At 37.7% G+C, this 23,489-nt stretch overlaps 1 protein-coding gene across 1 annotated transcript in view; it reads right to left on the bottom strand.

The window, feature by feature from the left end:
• CNTNAP4 (contactin associated protein family member 4) overlaps positions 1–23,489 on the bottom strand; it is a 294,703-nt gene that overhangs the window by 14,698 nt on the left and 256,516 nt on the right. The window contains exons 17-20 of the mRNA XM_087715908.1: positions 18,009–18,227; positions 8,006–8,245; positions 3,143–3,367; positions 2,342–2,475 (exon numbers count right to left, since the gene is read on the bottom strand). Coding sequence (XP_087572034.1) covers positions 2,342–2,475; positions 3,143–3,367; positions 8,006–8,245; positions 18,009–18,227 — 818 coding nt within the window. The remainder of the gene's footprint in view (positions 1–2,341; positions 2,476–3,142; positions 3,368–8,005; positions 8,246–18,008; positions 18,228–23,489) is intronic.

Below are 23,489 nucleotides of genomic sequence, written 5' to 3'. Positions count from 1 at the left end.
CACTACTTCCATTCTCTGTCCTTCGGCTCGTCACAAGAGACCATCCAGGCAGAAACCCAATATTTTTACTGTTGCCTTTTTGTTACATTTTGTTGTATTTTTGCTGATAAATAATCTTTATTTATTTATCAGCACAAATACAACAATCTATATCATCTATATCATCTATATCTATATCTATATCTTTTATCTATATCTATGTCTATGTCTATGTCTATGTCTATGTCTATGTCTATGTCTATGTCTATGTCTATGTCTATGTCTATATCTATATCTATATATATCTCTGTCTCTGTCTCTGTCTGTCTCTCTCTCTCTTTCTCTCTCTCTCTCTCTCTCTCTCTCTCTCTCTGTGTGTGTGTGTGTGTGTGTGTGTGTGTGTTGTGACTCAGCTAGAGCCGTGGGAGCTGTTATCAGACTTTCACAGCGAGGGGGCTTTTGAGTCATGTTTGGAAGAGGAGGAGGGTTCTGGACAGGGGTCTGCCTCCGAGCAGGGCTCAGAGAGACTAGTTGGTCCCCAGGTAATGGCTGAGCCTTGGGCCAGTTGGGAGGACATAAGAGAGACTGAGCCTTGGAGCAGTGGGGAGGAGACAAGAGAGGCTGAGCAAGAACCTTCTGTGAGTATTTTCAGGATGCACGTAGGAGACGAGCTGACAGGCGTAAGGCACAAAGGAGGACTCCGAGGAGGTGATTTCAACCAGATGTGCCTCGTTAGAGGCTTCCCTTAGGGATAAAAGGACTGGTGGGGCCACACCCTGCTTGCAGAAGTCAACGTTCCTTGATCCTGGATTGTGGTTTCTTTGCTGTGCACTTCGAAAAGTGGTTTGATTTCTGTAACCCTGATTCGTAGAGACTTTGGGAAGAAGAGCTTTGCTTCCGTTTGGATTCTTCTTGTATTTGCCGTAAGAAATATTTATGTTTGAGTCCGTTTATCTTCTGGCAGAGACTTTAATTAGTTTAGTTTGGCTCGCAGCCATTTTGAAACTGAGAACTGATAAAGAGAATTCCCTTTCCTTTGATTTGCCTGTCGTCTGTTAACAAGTGAAGTAGGGGGGAACAGAACATATACATACATACATACATACATACATACATACATACATACATACAATGACAACTACCCTGTTTCTCCTAAAATAAGACCTCCCCAGATAATAAACCCAATCAGGCTTTTGAGCTCATGTCCTAAAATAAGCCCTCCCCCAAAATATTGCAACCCAGCAGCAACCATGATGTGACTATGCTTGCCATCTTCTGCACATCAAAAATAATAAGACCTGCCTGAAAATAAGGCCAAGTGCTTATGTGGAAGGGGGGGTGTCAAAAGAAACACAGAGAAACACAGTAGTCCCTACAGATTCATTGACATGATTTTTCAGAGATAGTTTGCTGTTGCCTCTTTCTTAGATTTAGAGAAAGTGACTGGTCAAAGGCCACCCAGCTGGCTTTGTACCTAAGGCTAGAAATTTCTAAAACTAGAAATTACCATCTCCTGGTTTCTAGCCTGATGTCTTAACCACTATACCACTAGTACTATATTTATCAGTTTAGTTATATTCTATTTTCATAGAATAAAACACAAATGCTAACAAAGAATGCAATTAAGCATTAAAATAATCAAATCAAACAAATGAATATATATATATATATATATATATATATATATATATATATATATATATATATATATATATATATATATATATATATATATATATATATATATATATGAATATATGAATATATATATATATATATTCTCATATATATATATATATAATCATCTCATATATATATATATATATAAACCAAAATAGAAGATTAAACCATTTCTAAAAAAGAAGTCTTAAGGTCTTGATAAGGAAGGATGATTTAAGCAATTATAGCTGAATTATACAAGACATACAATGATACAGCTGTGAAAGCTTTAAGTTCTGATCTCCAAGTATTGCTCCTAGGCAAATAAATACAGCTTCTATAAATCTTAAAAATCAAGTTGGCATTTGCCAAAGAGGCAGGTATCAAAAGTATTTGTACCACAAACCCTCAAAGTTTAATCCAAGATACAGCTGCATTTTGAATAATGAGGGGAAATGGTAAGTGGAGATGAAAAGATTCCACATTGCTTCCACCCATTAAATTACATATTTGCAAATGCTTTGTAAGAGTTAACATAACATATTATTTGCAAATAAATAGATAGTATACTATAGGTATCTCTTAGCCAGATTTCTGCAATTCATGCACATGCTACATGAATTTATTAAATCAATACATTTAATTATCTTTTATGTTTTCCCCCTTTAGTAACATACTGGTCCTTCATTCTTTCTGGCATTACCTCCACAAATAGTTTTTCTTCCTCTCTTTTAATCTTTACACGATGAAGCTGCCCATCAGCCATGCTTTTGGAATTGATGCTAAAGATATCGGGATCTCGATGGCTATCTAGCTTATATCTGATCTGTAAACTTCCTAAGGGAATAGAGAGCACATTAGTTTCATGATGAAACATACACACATACACATACACACACATGATTTTTTTTCTTGAAAATAGTTTGAATATCGGCTAGATAATAAAACTGAACTGGAAAAGTAGAAAATGAAAAATGACATATTTACATGAAAAATATGTAATACATTAGGAGACAACATCATTTATTACATCAAAGGAAATAAAGAGTGAATGATAGCTGAAAAAATTACTATTTTATCAGGCAGCCGGTTCAGTTTAAAAGTGCTTAGCTGACAAAATCTCTGCTTGTAGAGTGTTCCAGAGGTGGGTGGGGAAAAATGAACAAAAATGGGCCATTTTTCACAAAAACGGGCCCATTTTTTGTCAAACAAAGGGCATGGATAATCTTTAGGAAGCTTATAGAGTGTTCCGGGGGCTGGGGGGGGGAATTGAGCAAAAAAATGGCCCGATCTCTATTAAAACTAACCTATAATTTATCATATTTGATCTTACTATATATTAGGGCAATTTATATATTTCCTACCATCAAATATAGTTTTAATAGGGTAATATTATAATCAAGGAAGAGGAGCAAAATATGTCCTGGAGAAAATATCATGTTAAACAAGTAATTTCCAAAATAAAACTAATGACAACTTTAGTATAACTATTAAGAGTACATACCATTTTTGGCAAGAATAACTGAAAGATACTCCTTGTAGAATGAGTTTACATAAAGAAGCAAACTTGGAATCCGTGTTGTTCGAAAGTTCAGTGTGATCGCTTCTCTTGTTAGCGTCATATCAGGATGAAAAGAAGCAGCATGTGAACTGGAGTTCTTGGCAACATTGTAGGATTCTTGAAAATTATATGTTACTGATGAACCAAGTCCAAAATATGCAGATATCTCTGAAACAACAGGCATTTTTGTTTTGTTTTTTACTATGAACCTGAAATAAAGTATGCCATTTATTGTAACAATGTTCCCAAAAGAATGTTTCCCAAAAGAAAGAAATAATAACATAAGCACTACTATTTAAGCATTAAGAAATAAGAACGTAAAGCAAACATACTATTTAAGAACATTAACAATAATTGTCAGCATTGGAGCAAGAACTTAAAGAAAGTAAGTTTCCTGATTATTAATAGATTAGTTACCTGAACTGCTTTCCTTTTGTACTTATGTTTTTGTAGGACACATAATTGAAGGACAGATATGTTTTCATTTTCTATCATTCCAAAGTAATAGGTTTATTTTAGTTTAAATTCTTTCATAATAGTAGGGTCCTTGATGCTCTCTGAACTTGGTGGTTTTCTTGCATATATTTCCTTACCAAACTAGGTAACACCATCAGTGCTACTAGGGAGTGGGGTTTGCTCATTCCTATACTAATGGCTTTCCCTGACAGTATTGGTGAAAGTGGCCTTGGTGGTTCCTTGGGCTATTGTTTACTGCTTGAAAAGGGAGTTAGACTAGATGACCTCCAAGGTTTGTTTGTTGTTTGTTTGTTTATTATATTTATATGCCGCCCTTTTCCCCCGAGGGGGACTCAGGGCGGCTCACAACTCAAACCAGGGAAGGGGGATACAGACAAAAAAATTAAAAAACAACACATAACAATGCATAATTTAAAACACACGACAGTCATACCATTCGATACGGGGGCAACAGCTCTTTAGCCCCAGGCCTGTCGGAACAGCCAGGTTTTAAGGGCTTTGCGGAAGGCCTGGAGGGTGGTGAGGGTTCGAATCTCCACGGGTAGTTCTTTCCAGAGGGTCAGAGCAGCCACAGAGAAGGCTTTCCTCTGGGTAGTCACCAGTCGACACTGGCCGGCAGATGGAGTTCGGAGGAGGCCTAATCTGTGGGATCTAATCGGTCTAGAGGAGGTAATTGGCAGCAGGCGGTCTCTCAAGTACCCAGGTCCAATACCATGAAGGGCTTTATAAGTGATGACTAGCGCCTTGAAACGTATCCGGAGACCAATAGGCAGCCAGTGCAGCTCGCGGAGGATAGGTGTTATGTGTGTGAACCGAGGTGCACCCACGATCGCTCGCGCGGCTGCATTGTGGACAAGCTGGAGTCTCCGAATGCTCTTCAAGGGCTGCCCCATGTAGAGCACATTGCAGTAGTCCAGTCTAGAGGTCACAAGGGCACGAGTGACTGTTGTGAGGGCCTCCCGGTTCAGGTAGGAACACAACTGGTGCACCAGGCGAACCTGGGCAAATGCCCCCCTGGTCACAGCCGACAAGTGGTGTTCAAAAGTCAGCTGTGGGTCCAGGAGGACTCCCAAATTGCGAACCCTGTCTGAGGGGCGTACTGTTTGACCCCCCAGCCTGAGAGATGGAACACTTGGCCAATTAGTAGGAGGGAAACACACCAGCCACTCGGTCTTATCTGGATTGAGTACAAGCTTGTTAACCCCCATCCAGTCCCTAACAGCCTCGAGGCACTGGCACATCATGTCCACCGCTTCACTGAGTTGGCACGGGATGGACCGATACAGCTGCGTATCTTCCGCATACTGATGGTATTTTATCCCGTGCCGTCGAATGATCTCACCCAGCGGCTTCATGTAGATATTAAACAGGAGGGGGGACAGGACCAAACCCTGCAGCACCCCATAATTCAGGGGCCTAGGGGTTGATCTCTGCCCTCCGACCAACACCGACTGCGACCTGTCCGAGAGGTAAGAGGAGAACCACCGTAGAACAGTGCCTCCCACCCCCACCTCTCGCAGTCGTCGCAGAAGGATATCATGGTCGATGGTATCGAAAGCCACTGAGAGGTCAAGGAGCACTAGGACGGAGGCATAACCTCCATCCCTGGCTCTCCAGAGATCATCGATCAATGCGACCAAAGTGGTTTCCGTGCTGTAGCCAGGCCTAAATCCTGACTGGAAGGGATCTAGATAATCGGTTTCCTCCAAGGATCGCTGGAGCTGAAAGGCTACCACCTTCTCAACAACCTTCCCCACAAAGGGGAGGTTGGAGACTGGACAATAGTTGTTTAAGACGGCTGGATCCAAAGATGGCTTCTTCAGAAGGGGTCTCACCACCACCGCCTTTAGAGCGGGGGGAAAGAACCCCTCCCAAAGGGAGGTGGTAACAACCGCCTGGATCCAGCCCCATGTCACCTCCCTGCTGTTAGCGACCAGCCAGGAGGGTCACGGGTCCAGTACACATGTGGAGGCACTTACAGCTCCCATGGCCTTGTCCACGTCCTCAGGGATAACAGCTTAAAAATCAATCCAGTGATGTCCTGCCAGATTCTCCCCTGGTGCCTCGGCTGGCTCTGCGCAATTGGAGTCCAGGTCCGTCCGAAGCCGAGCAACTTTATCCGCGAGGAATTGGACGTAATCCTCAGCTCTGCCTTGCAAAGGATCGCTCGTATCCCTCCTATTTAGGAGGGAACGGGTTATCCTGAACAAGGCGGCTGGGTGCGACTCAGCGGAAGCAATCAGAGAGGCAATGTGTGTTCTTTTGGTCGTCCTAATTGCCCGAAGGTAGGCTCTGATGCTAGATGTTAAAAGCGCTCGGTCTGACTCAGACTTACTGGATCTCCATCGTTGCTCTAGGCGTCTCTTTCAGCGCTTCATCTCCCGGAGTTCCTCAGTAAACCAAGGAGCCCTCCTGGATCCACTGCCTCAGATCGGCCGTAAAGGCGCAATCCGGTTAAGAGCCCCTGCCGCTGCTGAATTCTAAGCAGCAACCAGAGTCTCCGCCGGACTGCGGGCGAGGGTATCAGGAACAACGCCAAGCTCCGTCTAAAAGCCCAAAGGGTCCATAAGTCGCCTGGGGTGGAACCACCTAATTGGTTCCTCCTCCCTACAGTGGGGGTTTGGTCTCCGAAAGTCAAGCCTCAGTAGGTAGTGGTCCGACCATGACAGGGGTAAGATCTCGCTACCCCTCAAACCAAGAACACAACTCCACTGCTCCGAGAGAAATACGAGGTTGAGCATGTGACCCGCCAAGTGAGTTGGGCCCCGAATTACTTGGGTCAAGCCCATGGCTGTCATGGAAGCCATAAACTCCTGCGCTCCATCAGAGTGTTCACCGAGCGAAGGCAAATTGAAATCCCCCAGAACCATAAGCCTGGGAAACTCAATTGCCAGCTCGGCTACTGACTCGAGGAGCGAGGGGAGGGCTGCTGCAACACTGTTGGGAGGCAGGTACGTTAACAGCAAGCCCACTTGACCCTTGAGGTCCAACTTCACCAGCAGGGACTCACACCCGACAAGCTCCGGAGCAGGGATCCTACGAGGTACTAGAGACTCTTGGATAACAATAGCCACACCCCCACCCCTTTTCTGGGATCGCGGCTGATGAAGCACCTGAAAGCCCTCTGGGCACATCTCTACGAGGGGGACTTCTCCCTCCGGGCCCAGCCAGGTTTCAGTAATACATGCCAGGTCTGCCCTCTTGTCTAAAATTAGGTCCTGGACGAGGGGAGCCTTGTGAACTACACACCTGGCATTTAGCGACAGCAGCCTGAGACCAGGGTCCTGATTACTCGCGCCATCTGGCCTTGGAGTGGGACTCATAGGGCTGGAAGGAGGGATCTCTGTAACGTAGCGAGCCCTCCTTCCCCGGTAATGGCCAGCCCTAAAGTCCCCACTATATCTGCCCCTCCCTGTTAAGACCGTAATGCTCCGGCCCACTCCCTTGTCCGTAGACCCTCCACCCACCTTTATGGCCCCCGCGTTTCCCGACAGGCTCTTCGAATCAGTCATCCTCTCACACAAATACAGCCACTCATCCATGCATTCCCCACATAGGTCAATTAAAACACAAAAAATACAACAGTAATGAAGTTAAAAAAGTGGGTACAGTCATCAATCAGACATACCATTCACACCGCATTCCTAAAAAATTTTGCGCACTGCATCCCTTCCAACTCTGTTATTCCATTCTGTTCTGTGTCAGTTGGTAGTTCTTTGATTGAGGTATTGTTTGCCTCTTGATTGGTGGTGTAATGTTAGGACAAAAATGGGGAAGATAGTGTTTGTATTCTTTATCTACTCCCAGTATTCTTTAAGCAATTATATATTACTTAATAAAAACATAAACACATAAACTACATATTAATTTGGCAGCATTTTAGAAAGCAGGACAGTTTTGGACCTAGACACATTGGTAAAATGTCTATGGAGATTCTCAGTCATCCAGGCCATAGTTGTCCAAAAGGTGCTTTTTCAAGAGGCAACTGGACTTCCTGGTTTTTCTTTGAAGACGTTTTGCTTCTCATCCAAGAAGCTTCTTCAGCTCAGATTGGATGGTGGGGAATCACCTTCCAGTCTTCAAAGAAAAACCAGAAAGTCCAGTTGCCTCTTGAAAAAGCACCTTTGGGACATTGGTAAAAACCACTACTAGAGCCTGTCAATGAAGGGGAAAAATGTTGTCAACATCTGGAATTCCAAATATGATGTCAGAGAGATAGAACTGTATAATCCCAAATGGATTTTTAAAGTATCTTTTAAAAAAATGTAACACATAAACAATGTTTTCCTTTGCTATTGTATATAAAATAAATTTACAATTTATGCTTGCCTTTCTTACAGAATGGCCCTGTGTATGCAGAAAAAGTGCAATCACAAGAGAATCCATTATATTTCTCTTTGCATTTTCCTCCATTGTAACATAGGTTACCATAGCTGCTACAATGTCCAGGACAACCTGGCTTTACACCAGGGGTTACTTTGGCTCTTTCTTCCAAATCAAGAGCTCTGCCATTTAATTGTAAAAAACGAATGCATCCCAAAAATCCTTTCTGTCTTGATGCTGTCCCACCTGCAATAAGTATAAATATATGTAAAGTTTAAGAACCACAATATCTTTTCATGTAAAAAAATCTGGAAATCTTCATAACTCACAACTCTTATAAATAATTACATGTTATTTATGACAAGGAAGATTCTTATATAGCAGCAGGCAGAAAGATAAAACAAATATTTACATTATACCAGGATAATGGAAAATATAGCAACAAAAAACAACAACATTTTAGCTATGGCTGTTCTGTATTTTTGACAATAGTCTTTATATGTTAACATTTTGATAAAAAAATAAATGATCACACATCTGAATTGATAAAAGCATTGTTATTATTAGTTAAGATTTAATCTTCAATTCGATTCACAGTCTATGATTGGTAAAAACTTAACTGTTTAAGTCCTAATCAAGGACCTAAGGTAACATCTGAGTATAAAGTCACTTCTGTGTAAGGGTTTTTTGTTTGTTTGTTTTTTTGCAGTCAAAATATTCAAGTCTAATAGACTCAAAATTTCCATGTATCTGGGTAGCCCTTTGGGTATTTCTCCGCTAGTAAAAGCACTTAGACTAATATACTGCTTCACATTACTTTACATCCCTCTCTAAATGGTTTTCAGAGTTGGCATCAGTGATAGGATTCAATTATTTTTTACTACCAGCTCTGTGGACATGGCTTAGTGGGTGTGGCATGGCTTGGTGGGCATGGCAGAAAAAGGATACTGTAAAATCACCATTCTCTCCCTATTCCAGGGGAATGATACTGCAAAATCCCCATTTCCTCCCGATCACCTGGGACTCGGGAGGCAGAGAATAGATTGGCGTGGAGCCAGTCAGAGGTGATATTTACTGGTTCTCCGGTTCTACTCAAAATTTCCCCTTCTGGTTCTCCAGAACTGGTCAGAATCTGCTGAATACCACCTCTGGTCAGAATATTGCTTCCAACAATCTGGATCCTTATTTTACCAACCTCGGAAGGATGGAAGCTGACTCAACTTTGAGCCAGTAAGGATCAAAGCCCTAGAAATCAGCAGAATTAACTTCCAATACTGCATTCTAACCACTGTGCCACTGCCATCGCAGTTCTGGGCATTGCTCCAAGGGCCCAATTTACTATTAGTACAACCCTTGATTTCTTCCTCCACAATACTCAACTTCAATTTGCAAATCATGATATTTCATTATTTTTTCTAGCTGTTTCTCTTTAATTCGTGCACCACCCGATATTGCAATATAAATTATTGTTATTGTTATTATTATCATATTGCATGTTTACAGTAGTCAAGAGACCACAATGCTATTGCATAATAGTAATTTTGCTTGCCAAATGTACTGTACCACAGGACACACTTGCATACTTCCTCCTTCAGGAGGGCGAGCTAACTTTGCATCAGAGAGAAAGACAAGTGGCTTTTCCTGCACCCAGGGCCTCCTCCCTTCCTGGAACTGCCCCACAAACAGGCAGGTCAACCGGGAACCAGAGCTGTCAGGAATCTGACTTCTTTCAAAAACACCAGCTCATTTCCCTACCAAAGTGGTACCTATCTATCTACTTGCATAGAACATTCTTCCAAATTGTGACGTGCATAGAAGCTGAGGTGACTAACAGAAGCTCACCCTGCTACACAGTGCTTGGATTTGAACTGCTGGAGCTGATTAAGCCACTGAGACACTTTTTCCCCTCAACAAAACATTAAGAAAATGGCATAGAAGGAAACAAATAATATTTCTCAAAATAAAAGATTACAATGGGCTTTATTTAATGGTATCTATGTTCATTCAATGCAAGCTTGAGTCTTACTATTCTTTCCTGACCTTCCTATATTTTCCAGAAATCAGTTTCACAAAATTCCACCAGTCCCTTGGGACATTCTCAAAATATAAGTAATACAAATCAGTGACATATTCAGTATTTTATGGAAAGTATCAAAAAATAAATAAACATTTTTATTCCATGTAAAAAAAAACCTACCAATGAAACAATTAAGCATATATAAAAGGAAAATGGAATTGAAAATGCAAATGCAAATAATCAATATTGTTTACCTAAGAATTGGTAATACAAAATAAATTAGAAAGGAGTGAAAAAAATGATGCTACAATATTACTGATGACAGCAAAAAGGAATAACTGTATTAAAAGTTTCGACCAAATTTTCTCAGGAAAATTACCTTGACATCACCTTCATTTTTTAGATTTTTAACCTGCCTTTATTCTTTTTATAAATAACTCAAGGTGAAACATATTTAACACTCCTTCCTCCACCAATTTTCCCCACAACAACAACCCTATCAGATGAGTTGAGCTAAGAGAGAATGAGTAGCCCAAGTTCACCCAGACGGCTTTCCAATCTTACTTTTTATAAACATGATAAATAGTAAACGGTGCAGTGGAAAAAAAAAACCTAGGAAATATATTTTGACTATGCAGAAATTTGCACAAGCATTTTAGACCCATGATTCACACATGAGAAATTAATTATATTGACACATTCACCTTAAAGTTTATTATAGCTCCTGCTTGCTTTACATCACTTTTATGCTCTCACAAGCTTTAAGAAAATAAATATTTATACTATTCTGGTTCTTCCAGGAAACGGCAGTTTCAAAATCCAGTTTCAAAAAACTGTCTACAAGAGGTGGAAGGTAAGACAATAAATAAATAAGCAAAGAGATCCTTCTACCTAGTTGTCAAGATCAGAAAAAATTAATTATTAATTTTAGTTACTGGAAGCTAACTATTGAACCCCAAACAGTCCTCTAGGATTGGAGAAAGATTAGCAACAGGAAATTATTGATTTCTTTTTTTTTTAAAGAAAAAAAAAGCTGTTTCAAATGTACACGAACAAGGTATGTACCTGGTGAATAACAATCTTTTCTTCCATTCAGTTACAAATAATTAATTCATCCACAAATATTTGCAGTTGTAATTATTACATAATATTTTGATTACTTTTCCATTATACATTGATGCAAGCCTTATGCCCATGTAGAGACTGCACTGTATTCATTTTGTGTTATTACTTAATAAATTTACATTCCAGTGCAGTATTACTACCACTCTTCTCTCATAGGCAAGAAACTTTAGTGAAATTAAAAAAAATGAATTAAGGTTTGAAAAGTTACCAAAAATACTAAAATTTAAGGAAAAAACATGCATAAAGCATTGTCTTGATAGCAGTTTGGCCTATAAAAGAAAACTAGACTTATTTCTCAATACTGGAGTTATAAAAAAATCACATTAAAACGCAAAGTTGAATATCACCCAAAATAATCCATTTAATATCCAGATGTTCTTATTATCAAAATCACATTCTTATAGTAATAGTTATTTCTCTAATTAAGGGCACACAGAGATATATACCCAGCTGTTTTCAGAGGACACCATAAGCACAAAAGCTCTTTTCCTTTTGATTTGATTATGATTAAACATATTCCCAAATTACTTTATGTATGATGTTGCTAAATTAGGCTTAGCCTCAATAGTAATCAGTCAAGACATTAAAAGTAATATTTCGGAATAAACCAGACTTGTCTATTTCATTATGGTAACACTATACAAAATCATAAAAATGAGGATTTGAGTAGATGCAAACAGAACTGCTTACAGCATTGGTCCAATGCCGTGTTTTCCCAAAAATAAGACTGGGTCTTATATTAATTTTTGCTCCAAAAGATATATTATGGCTTATTTTCCAGTTAGGTCTTATTTTCAGGGAAAATAGTACTAAATGCAACTGTCTGGCTTACAATCTTAACTGGGGCTTATTTGGGGTAGGGCTTATATTACAAACATCATTATTTTCCAGTTGAGTCTTATTTTTGGGGAAAGTAGTCTTCTAGGTACAAGTTCCTAAACTTTTCCAAAGAATGATGTTCTCAGGGGTCTTTGAAAGTTTCTGCTACATTTCAGTGACTTAGCGGTTGAAACAGTAAAAAAAATACAAAATATAGTAAACATTTCTAACTTACAAAACAAAGATAGTTTTCCTCATAAACTTATTGTCTGGTTTTCCTTCTACATCTATTTATTTATTTTGCTATTTTCCTGACTGTTTTATCAGTCATCAAACACAGATACAACATTCTCACTGAAGATCATAGTATAGCCAGCAAGTACAATCTGCATTCCAAATCATGTATCCATCATACTTCCAATATATTTTTACCTCTTGCCATTTATCTTTCTTCCAAGCACTTTTACTCTAGGGCTGAAAACAGAACAATTACATGCATATTCAAACAGAAGAATATGTATTTCTAGAGTTTTGTTTTTGCCATGTCTGTTTATGATAAACAATGTGGAAGATCCACCTCTATGTATAGCTGTCCTATATCATGCATAAGTATGTAGGAAAGGCAAAAGCCATTCCCTAACTCAACAATAGACCTATTCCAGTCTTTACCCCTTTATTCTTTGCATCATAAAGTTGGAAGAGATCTAAGAAATCATCAGATCCAAATCCGTTCTCTATATCATCCTTGATAGATGACTATCCTGTTTCAAAAACTTAAGGAAAGGGGAAGAAACCACCTCATGCAATAACCTATCCCATTGATTGACAGCTCTTACTGTCAAAAAGGTCTTCATAATGTTTTATCTATATCTACATTTTTGAAGTTTCATCCCATTACTTCTAGTCTCACCTTCTGGAGTTATTGAGAATAAATCTGAAGTATCTACAACATAACAGCCCTTCAGAGATTTGAAGACAGCTCTCATCCCTCCTCCCTCATTCAACCTTCTTTTCTGAAAACCAAAATATCTACAGTAGGTCTTTTAACTGTTCCTTGCAAGAGTTTCAGCATCTTGGTAGCCCTTCTCTCAACTTGCTTCAGTTTACCAATGCCCTTCCTGTTACGTGGTATGCATAACAGAGCACAATACTCCAAGTGAGGCCTGACAGAAACACTGAAGAACAAGGTGACTATTTCTGCCACCCTGTGCAAGTGAACTTAATTAAAATTCAGATTTTCAATTCAATTTTGCAGGAAGTTATACTATTTTCCTTGCCCATCTTTTCAATTATTTCCCACTTTTTCATTTTGAATAGATAGGCAGCAACAGATAAATACTTCCTATTTGCCAAGCAGTCAAAACATCTCTCTTTCTCTAAACATTTATTTTGTGTATGCTCCTTTCTTTCAATGGGAAAGTGGGAAATAGAGTTATGTACCTGTCAGGATCATGATCCCTAGGAAAGAGATTGTTATCTCTGGAGTGGATTATGCTTTTGAATGGTTCTGTTTGCAACCCCAATTTGTGTATTCCCAAAAATGAGAAATCAGCTCGCTGAAAGTGATATTACATGATTTGCTCTCCCCTTCTAAACATACACCTAATTTGTTTCAAAGTTAGATTAATACTATGGTTAAGCAAACAGATCATCAGGCTGATTGAAGGGAATGATTCCTATGAAAAACTGAACTTTGTGTTCTCATATATATTGAAAACAGTCTGGCTGGAATACCCAATTGAAAAAAAATGCCTCCAATAATACTTTACAGGATCCCAGTAATAGGGAATAAAAAATAAATAAAATAAAATACAAATATTTAAAAGAGTCAAGGTATCTTTTCAAGTTAAGATTATACTGACTTTCCCTTCAATTCTTCCCAATAACAATCTGATAGCTGGATCTTGGTAAAAAAAATGGCATGTATAGCAAAAGGGTATAAGGTATGTATTAGGTAATCTTGCCAGAAAGGGGTCTTGACATGCCCTTCAAATGATAGCAGAATCTTTGATGTGGGAGAAAAAAATGCTTGCCCTAGGCTTGGAACATTGACTTTCTTCTTATTTTCTCTGCTTTCATTTTTTTTTATTGTGACAAAACACTTCTTTTCTTAAAGCTTTCAGTGTGATGAAAGCTTCACACTCTAATAACAACACCAATATAGTTTGCAATTTTCTACTTGGTACTACACTGAGAAACCCAGTTCACTTACTTAATACTCATTTCTGTGGGTTAACAAGTCCTTCTACATCATAGTCAGAGAGGGTATATTGGACTTTGGGAGCTCAATACTGAATATTAATCGGTTTTTCTAGAGAGTCTTAACCCTATATTGGAGTCAGGCTTTCACAGCACAACAGTTAAAAATGATAATTGCCTTGGACTTTGAGCTTGTTTTGGAGGTTCTAGCTATCGTATACCCTTGACCAAAGATCGGTACACTCCTTCTATCTGGAATGTTTGTCCTCTTCCACCGAGCGCGCAGCTTCGGGAGGGAGGCACATGGAGTGGTGAGGGAGGAAGGGGACACCCGCCTAGCAGCCAGATCAGCCGAATCAACCCTGGCAATCAATGGGGTGATGAGGCAGCCAAATCGCCCTCCCATCCATAATTGGCTTGGAATATTTATAGTTTTAAGTTTTTAAGTTAGAGAGGATTGGAGATTTTTTGAAAAGCATCAATTGATTGGTGGCTAGAAATGGTATTGCTTTTATTTTGATTTCACTTCCTTGCTATGTGTGTCCTGATTGGGTAGTAGGTCATATGTACCTCCACTAATCTGATCTGTTGATGGCCCAGATTTTTGAATGTATGGTTTTCCTGCTGTTTGTGTGATCAATTATTTCTGTTCTCACAATGAAAGGTGAGAGTTATATTGACAGATGGGTAGTTGTTAAGAACTTGCAAACTTGCTTCTTTATTGCACTTGTGTGTCTCTCATTCTTTAAGAAATCCATAAATTATGCGCCAAAGATCTCACCAACCCAAATTGACAGACAAGGGTATTTTTGTACTGTTAGCAAGTGTTCAAAGACAAAAATAAAAATAGAAGATTAATCCAAAGGCAAAAGTATTCTTTAAAATTAAAAGGGATTTCAGAAAATGGATATTCAACTCTTTTGGATGATAACTTTACCTTCCATGATTCAAGTTTGCATCTTTGGTACATTTTAAAGTTTAGTTCTAAATGCAAAGGCACCCTCTGGTGCATTGTCAATTTTCCTTATGCAAATAAAGCAAATGTACAATTCCTAAAGATTTGGGTTTGTTCCTGAAATATATTTAGCAGTTTCATCTAACCCAGTGATTCCAAACGTGAAGACCACACACCAAGGAGGGGGGGATTTGATTTTTAATGGGGGCAACTTGAACCTTGCTTAAAGCAAGTTAATGGCCTTTTAAGCTTCCTAAATGTAAGTAGAGTTCACTTTTTGAATAAAATAAGAATTATATGTTAAAGGGGAGGGGCATCAGGATTTTAGAGATGCTTAGATGGGAGATGCCCCCAAAAAGGTTGGGAACCACTGATCTAACTCAAAATGCTGCAGCAAAATATGAATTAAAGCTGATTATAGGTGTGTAAGTTTCTTACATTTTCATTGGTTAACAGTTCCCAATTCAAGGTGTATTTTATGACCCATGAAGCCCTATCTGTATAAGCACAGAGCTTTTATAATCTACAACGAAGGCTTTTCTTTTCTGCCTCACCATCATCAAGCTTCTCAAAGAATAATTCCATAGATATTTGAAGATATTGGAGACAACAAACTAATGGCAACATACTAATATTTCAATTCTTTCCAAACAGTAGAGAATGTGACAAAAGAGCAGGACCTTCTGTTAAAAGCAAGAAGTACCTATCAAAAAGCTGCCTTTTTATTGTCAGATGTAGGTACTAAAGATCTTGGACCAAATAATGCATTCTATCATAAAGGGAATTTTCTCTGTTTGGTTAATAAAAGTTTGTGTTACTTTACATTGTGTATTTATTCCTTACAGCATTAATACCATTAGTTTGGCTGATACATTTTGCACACAATGGGTGTCATCATAAAATCATTTTATAGTTATTTCCTTATACATTGGTTACAAAATAAAGTCTCATTTTCAGGGAAAAAGACTCTTGTGGTTTTCATTTGGAGTCATTTTTGCCTGAACAGGCAGTAGTACCTTGTCTACTTCCAAACCCTCAGCTAGGTCAGATTTCTGTAATAAAGAAGAATATTAGTAGTTCAGGGTTGAAATGAGGGGTCCTTGGTGCTCTGTGAGTTTGCTTGTTTTTTTGCAGACATTTCATTACCCAAACGAGGTAAAGCCATCATTTTGAATAATGAAATGTATGCAAAACAAAACAAAACAAGCAAGCTCAGAACCCCACCGACAATGATGCTGCCCTACAAAGTGACCTCGACTATGTGTCAGAATTGTCACACATTTGGCAACTTTAAATCTCAGTTAAAAAATGCTCTGTCTTACAAATTGGCAAACAAAATAAATCAGAACACTAAATACATCTACCTCGTGGATGACCCTCACTCTGTCAAGGACCTAGGAGTAATCACCTCAAATGGCCTAAGCCCCAGAATTCACTGTAACAGCATTGCCAAAAAGACATTAAGAGTTGTTAACCTACTTTTGCAAAGCTTTTTCTCCAGTAACATAGTACTGCTAACTATGGCATACAAAACCTTTGCCAGACCAATTCTTGAAAAGAGATTGTCTGCCTGGAATCCACATTGTATATCAGACATTAATATGATTGAGTGGATCCAGAGGCATTTCATGAGAAGAGTACTCCACTCTTCTGCAATAGAATCCCTTATGCCACTAGGTTTGAAATTTTGGGCTTGGACAATCTGGAACTGTGCCATCTGGGGTCAGACCTAAGCATAGTACAAAAAATTGTCTGCTACAACGTCCTACCTGTCAATGACTACTTCAGCTTCAACCACAATAATACACAGGTAAACAATCAATACAAACTCAAAGTAAACTGCTCCAAACTCGATTGCAGAAAATATGACTTCAGCAACAGAATGGTCAACTCTGTTGTTACATCCTCAAACCCTCACAGCTTCAACCTTAAACTGTCTACTGTGGACCTCACCCCATTCCTAAGAGGTCTGTGAAGGAGGCGTGCATAAGCGCACCAGTGTGCCTATCGTCCCTGTCCTACTGTCCCCATTTATTTGTATTCATTTCAGTGGTGGGATTCAAATAATTTACCAACCAGTTCTCTGCCTTAATGACCAGATGGGTAGGCGGGGCTCAGTGGTCATGTGATCATGTGGGTGTGGCCAAGTCAATGTTACTCAGGTTGATGAGCACTTTGCCTTAGTTGTTGCAATGGTAATAAGGTTAACTGGAGAGGCAGTTTCTGTAAGTAGGGCAATAAAGGTTAGGCTAGAAACAACACCAGAATGTTTCCTTCCTGCCTTCCTTACAGGATTAGCCCTGTAAAGTGGGAAAAAAACCAAAAGATTTCTTCCAACAACCGGTTCTCCGAACTGCTTAGAAAGTTACCAACCGGTTCTCCCGAATAGGTGCGAACTGGCTGAATCCCACCACTGATTCATTTCCTTTGTTCATGTCCATGTTCATACTTATATCTGCTATCTTGTATATGTTTGGCAAACTAATAAATAAATAAATAAATAAATAAATAAATAAATAAATAAATAAATAAATAAATAAATAAATAAATAAATAAAAGGCACCAAGGATCTTCATGTCAACCCCGAGCTACAAATATTCTCCTTTATTAAACCTCTACTGTTTTGGAATGGCATATTTCCATATAGCTACTAAAATATGAATTAAATCAATGAAGTATAGTTGACATTTCACCTGTATATAGAGCTACTTTCCATTCCATTCATTTCATCTTAAAATAGAAACCACTTTCAATTATGACATATTTGCAGGCACTATGTAAGTTGCTTTATATGGCCTAAAACACATTAATCTATTTTTTTCCCTTTAAAAAGTCAATAGCTATGGATTGTATCCATGTAAACACATAAAATCATTCTGTAAAGGTAGACTTACCAACAAAGAGTTGGCTGTTGAGCTGCAAACGGATATGTCCATCAGATGGAGCTGAATAAGTCCTTTGAGGAAGCTGGTCTACTTGCAGAGACGCCTCTTTGATGTTTCTTTCAGCCTTCACATAGTGCCACTGGTTGTCATTTAAGGGAATAGGTGACTGCACTGTGATTTCATTAGGCCCATTTCCCACATCAAATGAAAATGTCACTTCAAGAGGTGCTATGAAAGTTAAAAATAACTAAGACACTTTAGAATGGCAAGCATAGTTTATTGTAAATATGACTTTATACTTCTACTTTGATGTTCTTATTGGATAGATGCTAAGAATAATACTTTGTTAAAACTCAATAAAAATTTAGGTATAAAGTTACAGTAGAAATAATGCCCATGAATATTAACCAGCTAATTATAATTTGTTTTCTGAAGTATAAATATGTACAGTGATTCGAATTGCTACAAATAAAATAGTATATTTGAAATATTGTATTGGACTGGTATTAAACTTACTTTCTGTTTCATAGTTTTATTAACAATTTCAACCCATCTGTAATTATTTCAAGACAATGGAGTATAATTTAAATATTAACTATAGATTCCAAATATTTTCATATTTGGTCATAAATGCTTCCAATTTAAAAAAAATTCAACATTGTTTTGTAAAAGGTTCTTATCTACTCATACAACTTGTACTTATTCAATTCCCAACATATATCTGAACTAAAGTAAAAGTGAAAATTCACATCAGTTAAAATAGACAATCCAGCAACTTGGCACAGGCAAACTCACTGTAGATGTTGTCATACAAAATTTCTAGAACTCAGCAAATATTTATATTCAATTACAACCATTTTTAAAATGCTATTTGGCCTAAGTATGGAAAAATCACTATATCACTCCCATGTCCCTTGGAAGTTTTGTCAATACAATCCTATTTTTTAGAAGAAATACTTTTATTTAAAAGAAGGATAGGGACTTCTTACATATTTGGTGAACTGATGATGGTACCTAGTTTGGTAATGCAAGAACACCACCAAGTTCAGAGAGCACCAACGACCCCACAGTTCAACCCTGAGCTATAAATATTTTCTTGTATCAGAAGAGAATGTGTGTGTGTGTGTGTGTGTGTGTGTGTGAGAGAGAGAGAGAGAGAGAGAGAGAGAGAGAGAGAGAGAGAGAGAGAGAGAGAGAGAGAGAGAGAGAGAGAGAGAGAGAGAGAGAGAGAGAGAGAGAGAGAGAGAGAGAGAGACCAAAAGTCCCCCATCTGTCTAAGGCAATATAGACTCACCATCTCTTGGCTTCTAGGCCAGGACCTAGAGAGAGAAAGATGTCTGTGTATGTTTTTCTCTCCCATACAAATGTCTTATAGTAGGTTGTTCTGGAAATGTTTAGAGTCATAACTTTGGATCTCAATGAGATCCATTTTGTATCTCTGTGTGCTGGAACTTCTCCCTTTTCACCCTCTCACCACTAGTGATGCCATCAGAGACACTCTGATGAAGGTCATGGAATCAGTACCCATAGCAGGCAAAGTGATAAGGAAATTATACTCCTGTTATGTAATATTATGTTCTGCTGTTGTAGTAGTTCAGTTGCATAGGAACTGTGGGACCATAAATCTCAGCCTTTTTCATATTATGTCCACATTAGGCAAAAATCTGAAAAATTTACAGTTTAGATATGTTGAAATTGAACCTCGATAATACAACCTAGAAAATGCAGGTTTGTTGATTACAATTTTGGAGTGTAAGTTTATGTAAGTTTATGCTAAAAAACAACAACCGAGTGAATTATCTCTTAGCTAAAAGAAATTGTGTAAATATCCTACCATTGTCTGAAACAGGAGTTAACTGAAAGTTAAATTCTAGTGTAAATTTATGTGAAAAAATCATTTGTTTAATTATACATACATTTATAAATGGAATTATTCAGACCATTTATTGACTATTATGGACATTAAAACTATGACAGTCTAACATTTGGATGCAAGCTACATACTGGAATCTGCTGTATTGCTTTTGAGGCAAAAGATATTAGTTGCTTCAAGGGCTTCCAGTTAGGAAGACAGGACATGAATTTAGATATAATCAGATCTAGTCACAAAATTGATCTTCTCAACACAAATATACTTTTCTATTCAATGGAATCACTCACTGTGTAGACTGTTAATTCATCTCGTGTTTGAGCAGTATTATATGGAAAAGGATACTTCTAAGAGGTAATCAAAATATATTTGTTTTTCAAGAATAGGTTTTGTGAAAAATATACTTCTAAAATGAATGAATGATTGATTGTTTGAATGAATGAATGATGTTAAGTAGCAGATTGTATATATTTGAAGTGCTGCACATATACCTGATGAATATAATTGAAATGAATAACCTAGCATGAAGTACTAAAGTCATTTATATTCAGAGTTTGCTACATTGATGAGAACCAGTCAATTGAATTTTGCTCTTATGTCACAATTAAGGGAACTTATTTTCCAATCATTTTGGAAGCAGAGCTCTTTCCTGAAATCAGTTATTGACTCTGCATAAAAATCAGTAGTGCTGTTTGGTGCTTAAAACAAAACAGCTTTAGATAACAAAATAATAAAATGAAATATGTTGGGCCATCATTAACTGAAGGCAGGACTCCCAATGAGCAAGGATCCTCTGATAGGTTTGATAAATTAACAAGAGACTAAAAATGTACAAACCTTCAGTCAAGATTCTCATGGAAATAGTCAATTACATATCTAATATATATTCCTGGGTCAATGAAATAATCTGTTTCTTAAATTAAGAAAATAAAAAACCTTTCTAACCTTTTCTAAAATTGAAAGTTCTCTTAAAACACCCAATAAACTAATGCTTTTAAAATGCCTGGAAGATAAAATATATCAATATGTAGATAGATATATACCTGTACAATGTACAGTGACACTTGCAATTTCCTATAAGCTTCTGGCACTTTTACCAACTGTTTGAACCTACAGATGATGTCTATTGCTCCCTTCTACTTCCTTTTCTTTTTCTTGGCTCTGTCTTTGGAGATGGGACTATGAAGATAACCTATAACCTTGAACACTGCATAAGAATCATCCTATTATATACTTTATTCATTAAACATAAAACTCAGCCAACTGAACATTCAAAAATACATTACAAATACTAGTGACTGGTACTAATGGTTGATACAGTTTGCTACCAGCATCCTAGGTATCAACCAAGTATCTTTTTAAAATATAAGATGTTCCAAGTAGCACAGTTTTTTGCAGTTCCGCTGGTGTTATTGCAGGAAGCTGCAATTTGTTGATGTATCTTGTAAAATTCTTGGACATGGTGCCAAGTGCCCCGATGACAATGGGTTACATGCTTCATCCATAGCCGTGTAGTTTCGATGGCCAGGTCGCAATATTTCATTATTTTTTCTAGTTATTTCTAGTTATTTTTCTTCAACTCTGGCATGTCCTGGAACAGCGATATCAATAAACTGTATACTTTGACCCTCTACAACTGTGATATCTGCCATGTTGTGCTCCAAATGAGGATCCGTTTGTATTTGAAAGTCCCACAAAATCTTCACCTTCTCATTTTCGATAACTTTTTCCACTTTATGTTCCCATAACTTTCTGGATAAAGATAAATCATATTTTTTACATAATGACTAGTGGATTAATTTATCAACTCGATCATGTCTAGCTTTGTAATCAGTTTGTGCAATTTTGCTCCATTCGCATATTAAATGTGAAACAGTTTCGCCTTTGTTATTGCAAAGTAGGCAGTTTGAGTTGTCAGTAGATCTTTGTATCTTCGCTTTCATGGCATTAGTTTGTAGTGCTTGTTCTTGAGCAGCCATTATTAAACCTTCCGTTTCTTTCTTGATAGTTTCCATCTTAAGCCATGCCCATGTCAAGTTGTCATCACATTTTCCTTCAATGTTTTTCAAGTGCTGTCCATGCAAAGCTTTGGTTTTTCATCTATTCAATCTTTCATCCAGTTGTTTTTCCTTACATTCTGTCTTTGTTTCTGTTTTTATGCTGTTCTCCATTTTCACAGCCTGCAGCAATTTTTCTGTACTTTGGTCCACATAATCATTCAAATTTCATTTTTCTTCTTCTACAGTTTGATAGATTTGCAATAGCCCCCTCTCTCCTATTTTTCTTGGCAGGTATAACCGGCCGATGTCACTTCATTGATGTAAAGCGTGGTACATATTCAAAAGTTTGTGTGTAGAATCAGAATGTTCAAGTCTGATAAATTTAAAATTATTTTATTTTAAATTTATTTTTATTATTAATTATTATTATTGCAACAACAGAATTGTATCACAGCGACCAGTTGTTTCACTGGATTTGGCATTGATTACTAGTCGGGTCCCACCCAGGGGCCTAGGACATCATAACGTATTTTCGTAATATGCGTGCAGATCCAAGCAGTGCAGCTTTTTGCATTTGAATGATGGTGATTTTGTCAATTTTTAACTGTTTTAAATGTAATTCCAGTGCTTTTGGAATAGCACCCAGTGTGCCGATTACCACTGGAATTACCACTGCTGGTTTGTGCCATAATCATTGAATTTCTATTTTTAAGTCCTGGTATTTCGCAATTTTTTCATGTTCCTTCTCGGCGACCCTGCTATCACCTGGTATTGCGATGTCTATGATTGTAACCTTATTTTTCTTAACCAGTGTGATGTCTGGTGTATTATGAGCCAGTATTTTGTCCGTTTGTATGCGAAAATCCCACAAGATCTTGATCATCTGATTTTTGGTGACTTTTCAGGCTTATGTTCCCACCAGTTTGTTGCTGTTTTAATATTATAATTTTTACACAAATAACAACAACAACAACAACAACAATAATAATAATAGTTGTTGTTATTGTTATTGATGAAAAGAGCATAGACTCTTAAAAGAACAAATGCATTCAGAAATTGATATTTATGTATCAGGCTGTACATTTTAACTGACCTATATTCTTTGTCTAGCATGTATCCTTTATGAATACAACTGAAACTGGCAGTGTAGATCAACTTATCAAAATAACGAAAGCCTATATATTGTAGAATGAAAATAAGGCCTTTAGTTATATTATATGAAATATTTGAGACGGTAAATATTATTTGAAGATGTAGAGGTTAAAACAATTGTAACCAAACGGCATGCTGCATGTGATGATGGTTTTTTTTTCTTTTTTTTCTTTTTTGTCTCCCCCCCCATTTTTTTTAAACCCCAGGTTATTGTGGTGTTTATTAAATATACAACAGAGAGATATGGGATGTATAAACGTAGTAGGGATGCACCTGTGATCAAATGACATATTGTATGTGATGATGGGGTTTTTTTTCCTCTCCTTTTCCCATTGTTTTTTTTTTCTATTGTTATGTTATGTTGTCTATGTAATAAAAAATAAAATAAAATAAATAAATAAATAACGAAAGCCAATCAGAAAGGTTAAAAACAGGTCAAGCTCGTTTAGGTGCTAATTGTGATCCAAA

This window comes from Thamnophis sirtalis, unplaced genomic scaffold (assembly GCF_051295495.1).
Source record: "Thamnophis sirtalis isolate CommonGarterSnake01/CBP01778 unplaced genomic scaffold, rThaSir2_p1.2 scaffold_5, whole genome shotgun sequence".
NCBI classification, from domain to species: Eukaryota; Metazoa; Chordata; class Lepidosauria; order Squamata; family Natricidae; genus Thamnophis; species Thamnophis sirtalis.
The sequence above is the reverse complement of the archived record's forward strand: the minus strand, read 5'-3'. Positions and strand labels throughout refer to the sequence as shown.